Raw genomic sequence first — 14196 nt, forward strand, 5'->3', positions numbered from 1 at the left:
AGGCACTTCAATTCCAGTGTGCTTCTCCGTTTCTTATCTGCTGGCCTCTTTGGCAGCTGAATTCACCTAATCCCATCTTACTACAAGAGGCCAGAAAACTCACTCACGAGTAGACTAACTCTGACTGACTCGAAAGTCCAAGTGAACCTGGCTGAGTAGAACGTTTGGTGAGTCGAAGTCCAAGTGAGGCCCTAACCAAAAAATATATTTTGTGAATGACTCTTGAGAGTGTACTGTCTATTTTGCCAACCAGTGCTCACTACTATGACGTAAATTGCCTTTCAGAGTCAAGAAGTGAAGATAATGGAGAGAGCAAGGCACTCACTGGAACCAGTTGGTCAGGGTCATCATGACATAAAGTGAAGCCAGTGCAAACATGAAGTGGAAGAACGACCAGCTGTATGCCACCCCATCATCTTCATTGTCCCACACCTTGGCCTCTGCATCACCTCCAGCACTGGAATCTGCAACAGGAGTAGTGTGGGCAACAGCAAAATGTTTGTCACGCAACAGCAGGAAATGGAGCAAGATTTACACGAGTTCACAGGTTCATACGTCAGCCCAAGCTCCACAAGAAGAAATGCACATGATACAGCTCATGCTTTTCGTCTCGGGTGCCAACTCACATATGTGACTGGCAATGCCGCAACAGCGAAATTTGCAAAGCAGTATGTAACCATCCTTTCTACATTGCTTTACTTTGTTCCCCTCCATGCTCTTCCCTTCCTTACAGCGGGCTCCTCTTAGCTGGCCTTCATCCCCACACACACAACACTGAGGACATGGTTATGGTAACATCAGCTAACGGGTCTCTTTACTTCACCACATAGTCCTTTCTCTTGTGTGTGTGTGTGTGTGTGTGCGCACATTTATTCCTAGGGGTGTTCAAGTATTCAGAAATTTGAATACAAGTCAGATAATTTCGTTTCAAATTAAAGTTGTTAAAGTTAAAGTTTCAAGTTATTTCATGTTTATTTTGAACAGTTTGATTATTTCCAAATACACGAGTTAGCTACAGATACTGGACTTATGTTTGGGTGAGTTACTGTAGCTTTATTTAGGTAACAGCACAAGAATGTTACTTAAGGTGAAAATGTCACTGCTGGAATCTGTTTGCCATAGAAATGCCCCTGCATACAGTTCATGGGTACACTGAAGTGCTTGTTGTCAAATGCAAGTTCCAGTCACTTTTCATGTTTTTGCTTATTTCCAAGTAAGGCTGTCCAGTTGAATAAACTAGCAAATAGCATTTTTCTTAATAAATAAATTAGAGGTGGGTGAATACTAAATTATTTAATATGAATAGTAAACATCAAAAATGGTAGGCAACCCTAATCTTTGACTTGGGTGTCTCTTATTGACACTCGCACCTCGGTGTTGGCGTTCCTTAGGTTAAGCGAGCGAATGTCTTTCCCCTGGCACGAAAGGCGAGCAAGTGGTGAGGGAGGGCGAGAAGGAAATGCAGCACGCGCCACCTGGTGGAGCATAGCCCCCTAGCAAGCAGCATAGAAAGCGCACCTTACAGGCCCTCTCCAGTGCTGACCTCAGAGCATGTAAAGAGCACGCAAGCAGGGAGTGACATCACGTCTGCTCTGCTAGCTAGATGTTCAGTCTGTACCAGGCAACTGTTTTATATTAATTAGCCGGTTAAATATCATGCCACTTTCTTGTGTGTGATGCCATTAGTGACGACATTACTTCTGCATTCTAATTCTGGGTTTCCAGAAATTTTGCCAAAGTCGTGCTAATGATGCGGGTCTCTAAAGTCTGCGATTCTGTGCTTTGGTATGTGGTAATCAGTGATCTCTAATAATTCTAATTATTCCAGACACTTCAGTAACTCAACTTGTAACTAAATTTATGCTATGATATCATGTCTATAATGAAACCCATGAATTTTGTGCTGTATTATTTCCTTTCTATATTTTACTGATTTATCTTGAATATTGTACCCGGTTGTATCAGGAGGTGAACCAGAAGTTTTGTGCAAGAAACAAGCGTGTCACTTGATGCTCGTGCCACCAAAAATAAAACCAAATATTGATTAGTCAAGTGTAGATGCATATGTGCGTTTGCAGCAGAAATATTTATTCCAATATAAATTAGGTACCACGCCTATATTGGCTACTGCGAAAAAGGCAACAAACTATAACAGCTACAAATTATCAGTTTTAAGTGCAAGATCACGAATTCGTAATTTAGAAAACTGCAAAGAAGCTCCCCAAGAATGAATGGATGCTTAAAAAAGACACCCAACAGCTTTCGAAAAACACCCAATAAATAAATGACTGCTAAAAAAAGATCAGAAGGCGCAGGGAAGAAATGTTGAAGAGCTTGCATCTCGTAGACACATTCAAAAGGGCCCATTGCAAAGAAACACATCACTGGTAGTAGCGTAAAATACGAAACTTCTACATGACTACACTGCCAAAAACACTAAATGACGGAACACAAGCAAAAATCACAGGTTGTCATGCAGGCCTCCACCGCAAAACCTGAAACAAGGCTTACATTATGCATTTTGTTTCTGGATCGCTCCGAACACTTTTGTTGTTTCAATTCTTATTATTTGTGAAACTTTGTTTAGCAAACAGTGTACAATAACAATACTTTAACAGTCATTTGATGTGAAATATTTGGCAATCTTGAATATTTGAATATACCGAATAATTCCTCTTTGGATATGAATAGTTAGGGTGAAATATTCTATTCATATTCGAAAATTCGGATATTCACCCACCCCTAGAATAAACCAGTTTATTTATATTGTCACGTGGTAGTGACGTTAAAGAACACAGTAGCAGTACTGTGACGGACAAAACTAGCTTTTATTGGGCGAACCTGTGCCCACAAAACAGGCTACACTTAAAGCACAACGATAGCGGCGAACACAGTCGGCGATCGTCGAAAATCTGATCAGCGGGTCAAGTGCGTCGGCTTTTATAGAGCAGTCGTCGAATGTTCCAGACTAATCGTTAGGACCCGCGTGCCTTCCACAGAGTTCTACACCATTCGTGTCACGCGATGAAATCAGATAACACAAGGTTCGGCGACAACAGAAAGCCGGGTAGAAGCATCGATAACTTTCCAGAAACTTCGGATACATGCAGGCGCGTTCCGCGCTGCGCGATTACAGTTGTTAAGCGGCGAAACGTGGTCGCCCGATAAAGATAAGTACACGTGTCAATATCTTTCTGCCAGAAAAATATTTGCTAATCAACTCCAATACTCAAAGCTCGCATATTAAAAATACTTGTATATGATTTGATTAGAAAACATTATTTAAACACCTGTAGAAGATGACCTAAAGTCTGAGCCCCACTAGCAGGCTTAACAGTGCACATCAAGCACAGCTTTGGCACTACCGTATGGAAATGAGCATCCCACCACTTGCACATGAAAGCAGTGAAGATTGTGCAACAATTCATGCTAAATTCCCCCATCTTTAGTCATCATTGTCCTGCACAGGAATGCAGTGTTACCTTTATGTTATGACAAGGCAAAACAAAGAGAAAGACGAAGAAAGGAAGGCAGGCAGCAAACAATCTATTTAAACAGTAAATAAACGAGCGCATTACCTTCGCTCCCCACAAGTGCAGTGGACTCTGTGAGTGTGTAGGAGAGATAAAAGAGAACAAGAGAAAGAGAACAGGCCATCAGTGAGGTGGCATGCAAATGTGCAATTTGCTTAAATCCCTACCCCTTTTGGGTCTAGAATTAAAAAAAAAATACATTCCACAGCTGCCTCCCTTGCCCTCTTTCTCTCGGAGGTAACCCCAGGGCTGTGTGCATGAGAAAAAAAAAACACCAGCAATACTGAAAATTTCATTGCTTCGCACTCCTAGTGCGTTCACTCTACAGCTGCAGAGTGCACGCCTCAATTGCATTCCCACTCCTTTTTGGAGATTGGAGATCCCCGCAATTCCATTCCTTCATAACTCCATGGAATAGTGAGTTGGACCAATCCCACTCCTGGTGTCGGTGGGCTGGTTCATTTCACTCCTTTAATTCTAGTAAATGAAATGCTTTCTTATAATTGTTTACTACTTGCACTTGCGTGCCTAGCAGCAAAAGAAAATATATTTTTTAAGTTCTAACAACGTAAAAAAAAAATTTATGTACAATTTTTTTGCACAAGAGCAATCAAGCTTTGCGGTCTCTCATCTCTTCAGGGAGCTGTTAATTGTAATCTTTGTGTCCCCCATAATGGGCAGAGGCATAGCCAGAAAATTTTCCGGGGGGGGGGGAGGAGAGGGGGAGGCACTTCCTTGGCTTGGGACGGGAGCTTGGGCAGGCCGCAAACTAACCCAAAAATTTCAGGCAGGGGGGCGCATGCCCACTGTTCACTCCGTGCACTCCTTCATTTCTTAAGTAGTAGTACAGGAGTTAACTAGTTGCCATCTTTAAATGCACTTCAACATTGTAACAACGAAAAGTTTCTGGATCATCAGAAGTGCAGAATGTGTAGAATACCGTGTTGTTTATGATTATTACTACAGTAGGGGTAGTCCCCACTAGGCACTGTATTTACTCGCATAATGATCGCACTTGTTTGTAAAAAAATTGACACAAATTCAGGGGTGCGATCATTACGCGGGTTAAATTTCCCGCATTTGCTGTGGGATGACAACAGGTCAACGAATAGGCGGCTGCTGCTGTAACAGTGCGGGACACCGAAACAAAAATGGCGGCCGGCGGAGCAAGCCAAACGCGACGAACACAATTTTTTCCTTCTGGTGAATAAATTATGCACAGTGAAACAGTTTCTTCCATATCAGTAATGCATAATATCATTATTGTCAGCAAGTTTGCGGCGATAACGATAAGTTTGCGGCGATAATGCGGCGACCACATTGAGGGGACAGAAACAGAGATGGGTGCGCTTAGCTGCCAGTGACAGAAACCAATGGTGGGCATGCTGCGGAAACTGCGGCATTTGTCTTCACTACTATCTTAATACAGCACGCTTCCTCTATGGGTGGGCAAATATCTTAGCTTTGTTGCAGGCGTCCGCGCATGAATAGGGTATGCTTCTAATGTATCAGTGTAAACGTGGCTCCTATCGTTGCCACTCGCAATTTGTTGCATGCCCACGAGTGCAGACGAGAAGAATCGAAAAGTACCTTTTTTGTTGTTGTTGACCACAACCATCGTAAAGCCTACAAATAATAAAGCCAAGCTGAGTTTAGTTGTAGCTTTTTTTTCATGGAAGTGCAGAAAGTGATGAAAGGAATGATATGCAGCATCTGTTTAAGGGTATTCGGGCGTGCAGGTCACTTGGTATGTCTTGAAGAGTCATTCACGTAGCATTCGACAGATGGTGAGCGCGATCATCATTAGCTAGACTTGGCACACTACATATCGCTGTGGCAAGTTTGGGGTGCGATCATTACGCGAGTGCAATCATTGTGCAAGTAAATACGGTAGTTATTGAAAGAGCCATATTGAGTAAAAATTGAGAAATGTAATAAACTAAGTCCAGCTCAGTCTAATTGCCAAACTTAGCAGTTCTGTAGTCTCGCTGAAAATCAACATTTAGTGCTCCGGTACAATGTGCCCATTCCATTGCAACTCCATTCTAGAATCTTGGGCTCCCATTTCATTCCCATTGCATCTGACAGGCTGTTGCCATCATTCCGCTGCCGCTGCATTCCAGGTGTTTGGAAATTGGAAGTGATTCCAGAATCATTCCAACTCTGGAGTTGCGACTCTGCAACTCTGGCTCATTCCAAGCACTGAATTACTAACACTACAAAGCAAGCTTTACGATTTTAGTAAGTCGCTCTTACAAGGAATTCTGCAACGAATCATAACAAATAGCTTTAGGTTCCTTATGTGACCGAGAGCTGCAGCAAGAAATCTCCACAAAGAAAGAAACTTTTTCCCTGCATCAGCCCATGATGTGCTCTGTTCATTGTGATGACACAGCAGACAAAATTTGAGGGCCTGATTGCTGGCATTTTTATACAGTGCAACAGAGGTTTCTGGAGAGTCAAGTCAGCAGAAAAGCCTTTGCTCCTTCACACTGTCACGGCCAGAGTAGAACAACTTGACCTTGACAAAATACATCAGGCAACTGACCAACAACGTGAGGTAAGCTATGACATTACCATACAGTAAAACCTCGATATGACAAAGTAGGTAAAATCAGCAACTTGCTTCAATATATCAAAATTTCGTTGTATTGAAATTCGACCTTTTATGCAAATAAGCACAGTCGCTATTAGATTTTTCTTGCATGGAAAGGGGCCACAGAATTTTCCGAATTATTGCACAATCGAAAAAACAAAGCAAATTTGAATGAGAAACCAATTCATTTAGATGAATTTGGCAGTCAGTGACGAATGATACGGTTTCATGCCACGTAGACGATATCTTCACATAGGCGGTACGAATTAAGCGAAGCCAGCCATGTTTTCGCGTGCACTCTGCTCCCGCGGCTGATAGCGTTGCCTGCACTGGGACAACACTATCATGAAAAGCGCCAGCAGCAAGGAGCGAATGCTTCGTCCCCTCTCCTTTTTCCCGTTGCTCGCGCGAGGCACGATAGGACCTTATCATACTTGGACTTTATATGGAACATGATGTGGCTTCACTTTGGCGGTCGCTCGTCGTGAATAGATCGTCGTGAAGAGATCGTGAACAGCAGAAATTTACCCATTTGTTTCTCAAAGGCCTAGTAGAACGCATATATACTTACTTACTTATCTTTTTCGCAGGAATGTTGCAAATCACTTGCACTACAGAATGGTCTTCAATATCGCAAAGCTAACCAGAAACCAGTGAACATCAGTTTGAAACAGCCCTAATAAATGCAGATACTGTTGTGCAAAAGTGCCATGGAACAATCCAAATTTGGCCCCAACATAAAGCAAAGTCCTGTGCCTCTGCTGCACAGGGCACACAACTCGGACAAGTGTTTTGCAAAAACTCATCATCCGAGGGTAGCACCGTGGTCATAAATAAAATGAGCACTCACTTATGCAGAAGGCTGAAAACAAACATTGCCTTTTTTTTTCTTCACATTCTAAGGCAGACACTCATTTTATTTTTCACCACAAGAGAGGATAGCAGCTTAACCCTTCAAAGTTTCTTGCCGTAAATCTGCAGCACTGATTTTATGTTTTGATATTTTGCACACATTCTACACCACTGGCTGCCATCTTTATTGAGTTGCCCAAAGTCATTTGAAATTGCGTTTTCACTCGTTGAGGCACACAACTCGACTTGTTTACCTCCCAAGCCATGTATGGAGGAAATGCTATCATTCTTTATGGTTGCCGCTATCGTGTTTCCGGTAGCTTAGATATAGCCCTGCTTGGCCGAAGTTCAGAGATACTCATAAGTTTTCTTTTTCTTTGCCTTCTGTTGCAGTTTGCATATTCCCATGCCCTGGACTGCACGTATTTGTGATTTCAGTATGGCGGCACACAATGCCTCTTCTCGGGAAGACTGCTCAAGCCTTCGCGACACGTTTGTTCTGATGAAATGCGCTTTTGAAATTTTGTTAAGACATTTATCTTGATCTCCTACACTATAGCATATTTGTATGTATACTGTTGGTGTGAGTAAAGTTTTTTCGAGACAAAATATTGCTTGCAATAAACTTTTGCTGTATTCATGAGTTTCGAGTAGTTTCCTACTACTGGAAATTGCAATAAAAAAAGTTCACCATAAGGGCATTCTTCATTCATAAGGAATACTTTCTGTTCCAAAATTATTTCTAATACCGTACTCACTCGATTCTAACATGCCCTCACAATTTGAACACGCAACGTGTGACTCGAGCCCAGTTATTTATTTCTGCTTGCACAAGTCATGCACAAGTACTGCACATTTCTGCACTTGTATGATATGCATCAATACAGTGTGCATTGGTCAGGCAAAGATATTCAGATAGCCTACTTATTTCAGCATTGGTTTCGTGCCCACACATGGGGGTGAAAAAAAGTAACTTGCTTGGCAACCACATTCTTTAGCTGTACATAGGTCAGTCAAATTCACGAGTATGATCCAAGGACTTCCATAGATAGGCTACAAGTCCAGCACAAAGGTGACTAATATTTATGATTTTCGGAAGTTAGCGCAAGCTAAACACAAGACTTGAAGAAAGGGATAGCACAAAGCGGACAACATGCACAGCTTTGTGTTGTCCCTTTCTGTAAGTCTTGTGTTTTGCTTGCGGTAACTTCCCAAAATCATGAAGCACCAACTGGCCTACACCCACACTCTGCTATGTGTCTAATATCATGAAGTGCTGCACAAGTAACTATCATACATGCCGCTTTTGCGCAGAAAAGTAATTAATTTTTATCAAGGTATGTTTATCAACATGCCTTTAGAGGACAATTTTCTCTGAGGGACACAGACAGAGAGAAGGAAAGGCAAAAATAAGGCACCTTTCGACAATAGATGCTTGTGATTGTCAGTATGGCTTTCTTGGAACCACAGTGCTTTGACATGTGGACAAAAAGAAAGAGGACGATACCCACGAGCCCTCGGATCTAACCAGTCTGTCTGTTTGCCCACGTATCTCATGGTAAACAGGCGTTTCGGCGTCCATCGAAATGCGGCTACTGCAAACGGGATCAGAACCCACGACCTCAAGCTTACCAGCCCAACAGCAGCAGCCATGGAGATAACTTGGCAGCTACACGATTTCCTGAAATGTGATTAATGGCCACTGCTTGCGCAGATCCTGCCTTCCTCCATTTAAAGAAAGAAGTGGTTGGCAAAATTGGTATCTCACGCACTGGTCCCAGTCTCCTTGACAAGAATCTTCTCGGACATAGTGAGCTTGCCAACTTGCGAGTTGGATGAGGTACGGATGCTCGAGTAGAGAACGCACAAAAACCAAACCACGAGCCCAACAATGCTCTGTGAGTCAAACTTGCTTCCTTCCTGGGCCAGGCTCAGTGATGGCTTGCACTGCTTGCCTGCAACAGAGTAGTCATGCTAGAAGCACACTCGGAAACCTGCGAATCCAAGCTTTGAGTGCAAAATCAAGTAAAAACCTCATTCAGATAAACAAAGCTTGACCCATTTGTTCAGCAGGTTAAGCAAGCACAAATAACTAAAATTTCACAGTGCAGATAAAACATTACATGGCATCACATAGTTATTAAATCATACAACTTCCTGTGTTACACAAAGACAGGAAAGTGAATTGAAGATTTTCATCATACTTCAACCATAAAGACGAACCCATTCTTAAACTCTATAGTTGTGTGAAAAGTAGTGAAAAAGTGAAAAGTGAAAAGAAAAGAAATATATATGAACTCGCCCTTCAGATGCACAAAAATGAATGACACTGAAGCTCATATACAAAATCCACTCGTTTCTTGCTGATAATAATATATATCACAAGCTTTTGAAAAAAAAAAAAGAATGGTGGCGTCTGTGGTTGTTTCAATATTGCAGGTGATTGGTACCAATTGGGTGCCGTTTTGAAAGAGTTACGATGCCACATTTTGTTCCTTAGATGACGTTTTTAGTGGAAACTTGCAACTAGATGAGGGAAAGTGCCAGGTACGAAAATGAAAATGCTGAAACTGATTTTCGGACCAAAGTGGGTATTGGAATCGTAATTGTAGACACCAGCTTCAGAGTCATTTATTTGTTTGTTTGCATCTTATGACTGAATTAAATTCCCAGGTTTTATGTGCCAAAACCACGATTTGATTATGAGGCACGCCATAGTGTGGGTTTCTGGATTAATTTTGAACCCCAGGGGATCTTTAACGTGGCACCTATTCACGGGTCACAGGTGCTTTTGCATTCCACCCCCACTGAGATGTGGCCACAACAGCCAGGATTTGATCCCACAACCTTGTGCTAAGCCGCGCAAGATCATAGTCTCTACGCCATTGTGGCGGGTAATTATTTGACTATATATATATTGTCGAAAGACCTTTTGGGAACCACTCAGACTAGCTTATCTGCAGTCAAACCTGGATATAACAAATGCAGATAAAGCGGGTCGGTCCACACACACACACACACACACACACACACACACACACACACACACACACACACACACACACACACACACACACACACACACACACACACACACACACACACACACACACACACACACACACACACACACACACACACACACACACACACACACACACACACACACACACACACACACACACACACACACACACACACACACACACACACACACACACACACACACACACACACACACACACACACACACACACACACACACACACACACACACACACACACACACACACACACACACACACACACACACACACACACACACACACACACACACACACACACACACACACACACACACACACACTCTCTCTCTCTCTCTCTCTCTCTCTCTCTCTCTCTATTCTACACTCTCCCATCCTCCGTCTACCTCCCACCATGTGAATAGCTTCCCACATTTCACACACATATATGTTCCTTCCACTTTGACACTCCTAATTCTAATGTATTAAAAGCGGAATACCATGAATTAGAATTTGCTTAAATTTTTTTTTGTAACCTGCAGAATGAAGTGAAGATAGTCCTAATAACAAGCTTCCCCCCCCAGTCGTTATCCCTGACTTAATTATAGAACTTATAGGAACGATCCTGCATGACCAGTCACATTGCAGCTTGCCACATATACGACTGTGACAGATGTGGGAGTGCAGAGGCTTAAGTACAATAAGTATATAAATATGCATACTAACAAAGTCAATGAATGCATTCATCATGTTGTGTCTGGACCTAGGCACAGCCCCACGTACAGAAAACACAATTGCAGTGAGTAAGCACAAGAACCTTGGCTCTGCCACACATCACAACTGCGAGTCATAATGCACTAAAATATTGGGCACTCACTTGTAGAGTTGTTCATGGCAGACCAGGTGAGATACATGATGTACAGAGTGACGGCAGATGACTGAAGCAAACCAGATGAGGGCTGGGCTGCATAGGGCAAAAGGCAATAGAAAGTTATATTGGTCACCCAAAATTAGCTCCTCTTGTAGCAAGCGGAAATTTCAAGCACAGTCCATAGGCACCTGTGACAAACTGCACACTATGAGAGAATGCATGGTTGAGTGATTTTTGCTTAGGGATCAAGTGCAAATTGTTCAAATATAGAGCACCACTAGATGACCATGTAGGCGAAGAAGAAATTTGACACACTTTAAGCACATTAAAAGGACCACTGAAGACCTATACTGCATTGGTTAAGTTCAGGCTGGCATTCCTTCAAAACTATACTTTCATTCATTTGACGAGAAAGAGCTGACTACTGAAGAAAATCAAGGCCAAGCTTTGCTTCTTGAATGCCATGCCAACGTTGGCAAGACATGGCTAATTTCAAAGTACTCTTTCTCATATATGGCCCATTTTGGCACATTAAATATTTCTCAAAACATTCTAGCTTGAGCCCTTGGTCTTTTTTTTTTTCTCAAAATGTGATTCACTCCTTATTTACAGATCGGGAATTAATTTTACAAAAGGTGACACTTTCGAAATCTATGACGTCACAGGAAGCTGGCACATAAATTCGGGGGTGGAAACACTGTCGATATTGCAGTTCTTTTTACTGCTTACCAAGCCTACCCGTCATGGCAGGTGTGGCCATTTTGCTACTATGCCCAAGTGTAATTTACTAAAGCAGCTTAATTTCATTATCAATAATGTGATCTCAAAACAAAGCTCAGATCTTGAGTCCAACAGCTATACCTGCTACTGTAAGTGGCATGTCACCAGCATGCACAGCAAGCCACATCATAATTCTAGTGCTATGCATAGACACATACCTTCCTGAACTTTGGGCAGGACAGAAACCACGGAGAGGATGACACAGATGATCAGGTTGATGCTGATGAAAAACTTCTGCAGTGTACAGCCGTCTGACCCCTGCACAGCCAGAAACCATGAACATCTACAAGGCTGCTAAAGAAGCAATACCAGCTTTGGCATAAAGACAAAATCTTTAAAATCTTGCAACATGCAATGCCTTGCAGTATAATAAAAGTGCCATCGTAGGGCAAGCTTTTTTCTGCATAAAAACCTGAAGAAACCAACATTATATTTTTGTGCAAAACCAGTGCTGTGATGCCCTTTTTGTTTGAAGAATGGCAAATTCCAACACCAAAGGAAGGCCTAGGCTATGCTTTGCTCGAACACTTGTCGGCAGCTGGCACCCCTAATGCACTAGAGACATGGCGATTGTGGCGTGCTTTCATGCTGGCGTTTGCCCGTTATTCCAACCGTACTCCCTTTACCTCTCTAGTTGCAATGGGACCATATGATGGCCGGGCTGTCATTCAGCTGCCGCTCCTCTTCAAAAGTGAAATGGACAGTTTCCGCTGAACCTTAGATGATGAAAATTGAGTCCTCACTCTTCCTGCCACATACAGTGTGACCAACTGCGTGCAGAGGAGGCCTCTCCGAGACAGCACAAGGCACTCGCACACCTTTCCTCTAGTCCAACAGACCTTTTGGGAACTGCTCAGACACTAGCTTGTCTACCATGTCTTTCCCATGCCTAGCAGTAAGTGCTCTCGTATGGTCCTACTACTTTAGGCTACACTCACTTTGAAATTTCTTAACAAGTTATGTAAATGCCATTAATTTCCAATCAAAGTACCAAGCTGCACTGACAGGACGATGCCTTCAGCATTGCGCAGACTCCTCTCGCCTCAAGGAAAACCACGAAGTTTCCTGGCACAGTTGTCAACAGTACATCATTCGTGCTTTGTCCAGGAAAAAAAGATCTTGCTTCCCCCCCTTAGATACAGCACACCCAAGCATTCTTGCATACCCAAAGCCCCATGCCCTCATGTTCCTTTGTACTCCTTTTGCTTTCTTTTGTATGCCCGGCGGTTTGCATTGCATCCCTTAACTTTTAAGTGCAAAATATCTAGAACTCCCTGTTGTTGCAGCAGCTCTTGAACAGGCACTGGCTGACCCCATTTATTAGTGCATTCAAACATTGCCATCACAGATGCTCCAACACATGATGTAATGGGATAAATTATGGCTCAGCGAACCAGGTCCGACACCCTAGAGATTACTAAGATTATTCATAGGAAGCAGCTACACAAATAAGCCATCTACTCCATATTTCACTGTAAAGTGCTTGAATGTGTCCTCAAAAGTTGGGTGTCAATACAACTGAAGCATCATGGGCTTTTCTTTCTTCCTCGTAAACTATTCTGGGTTTCACTCAGAATGACAACAAACTATGGTAAACTTATTTGACTTTGGTGGTGGTTGTCCTTTTTCTTTTCTAATGATCTCATACACAGCAATGCACACTGTTGCTGCTGCTTATTGACCCTTTTTGTGAAGCAGTTTGCTCTAGAGAAACGAGATGGCGCTTTCAGTAGTGCGCTGCATGTTGTCTCAGCGAAAGTGTGTAAATATGAAACCATTACCTCTTCTGCCCTGCTTCTGTGCAATCAGCTGTCGAAAATGCAACTGGGTTTTCGCTAAAGCACTGTATTCCCTTCATACTGCAAAATATGGAGCAGTGGAGTGAAGACATGCGGAGTAGTTGGCTGCAAAAATTGACACTGGCATATTAAGGAATGGAACGAATCTGTGTGTCCAAGTTCACAAACTGCTTCTACGCAAGGACTGCCTGTGTTGCCGGCTCCTTGCAGTGCATGGCTTCCCTCAAGGTACAGGAGTTTCACTCATCCATAAGCGTTATAGTGCTAATCTCCAAGGAAAGGACTTGAACCCCGGAATGTCTGCACGAGTGAGTACCACTCGTTATACAGTGACAAAGTAGCGCCATTTCGTTTCTCGCACATTACCTACATACATACACGCCAACTCACATGCAAACTTACATCTACTCTATCGCCAACCTATCAAGAATAAGTGAGCAGGTGCACACTTGAATCAAGGCACCAGAGCATGCGCGACGGCGACTACACCGACAGCAAACTAAAGTTCAAAGCTGAACGTTTCGGAATGGTCCACACAGTAAGCGAGTGACTCGTGACAATACGTATTTGCTACAAGCCTTGCGCCCAGCAAGAACAAATCTATCGCAACTGAGCACATGAACAAGCAATCAGGCAGAAAATAAACAATCAGATAGCAACTGCCCAAGGAACTTTACTGAGTATACGCTGCTCACGCCATTTGGACTAAGTGTAATGAGCTCTGAAAGCGCATACATGTCCT

The 14196-nt window shown here is 42.8% G+C and overlaps 1 protein-coding gene and 1 long non-coding RNA gene across 3 annotated transcripts in view; one reads left to right on the forward strand and one right to left on the reverse strand.

Annotated features, from left to right (window-relative positions):
• Positions 1-14196, reverse strand: part of Serinc (serine incorporator TMS1) — a 34018-nt gene that overhangs the window by 1427 nt on the left and 18395 nt on the right. Inside the window, exons 7-11 of one of the 2 annotated variants that reach the window (XM_050184500.3) lie at positions 11814-11913; positions 10882-10968; positions 8754-8936; positions 3579-3605; positions 326-464 (exon numbers count right to left, since the gene is read on the reverse strand). In XM_050184500.3, coding sequence (XP_050040457.1) covers positions 326-464; positions 3579-3605; positions 8754-8936; positions 10882-10968; positions 11814-11913 — 536 coding nt within the window. The remainder of the gene's footprint in view (positions 1-325; positions 465-3578; positions 3606-8753; positions 8937-10881; positions 10969-11813; positions 11914-14196) is intronic. The other variant, XM_050184501.3, reaches the window with a different exon arrangement.
• Positions 3612-7625, forward strand: LOC129386398 (uncharacterized). Its single transcript, XR_008613789.1, has 2 exons — positions 3612-6093; positions 7375-7625. It is a non-coding gene; the product is annotated as an uncharacterized lncRNA (long non-coding RNA).

This window comes from Dermacentor andersoni, chromosome 4 (genome assembly GCF_023375885.2).
Source record: "Dermacentor andersoni chromosome 4, qqDerAnde1_hic_scaffold, whole genome shotgun sequence".
In the NCBI taxonomy this organism is placed as follows: domain Eukaryota; kingdom Metazoa; phylum Arthropoda; class Arachnida; order Ixodida; family Ixodidae; genus Dermacentor; species Dermacentor andersoni.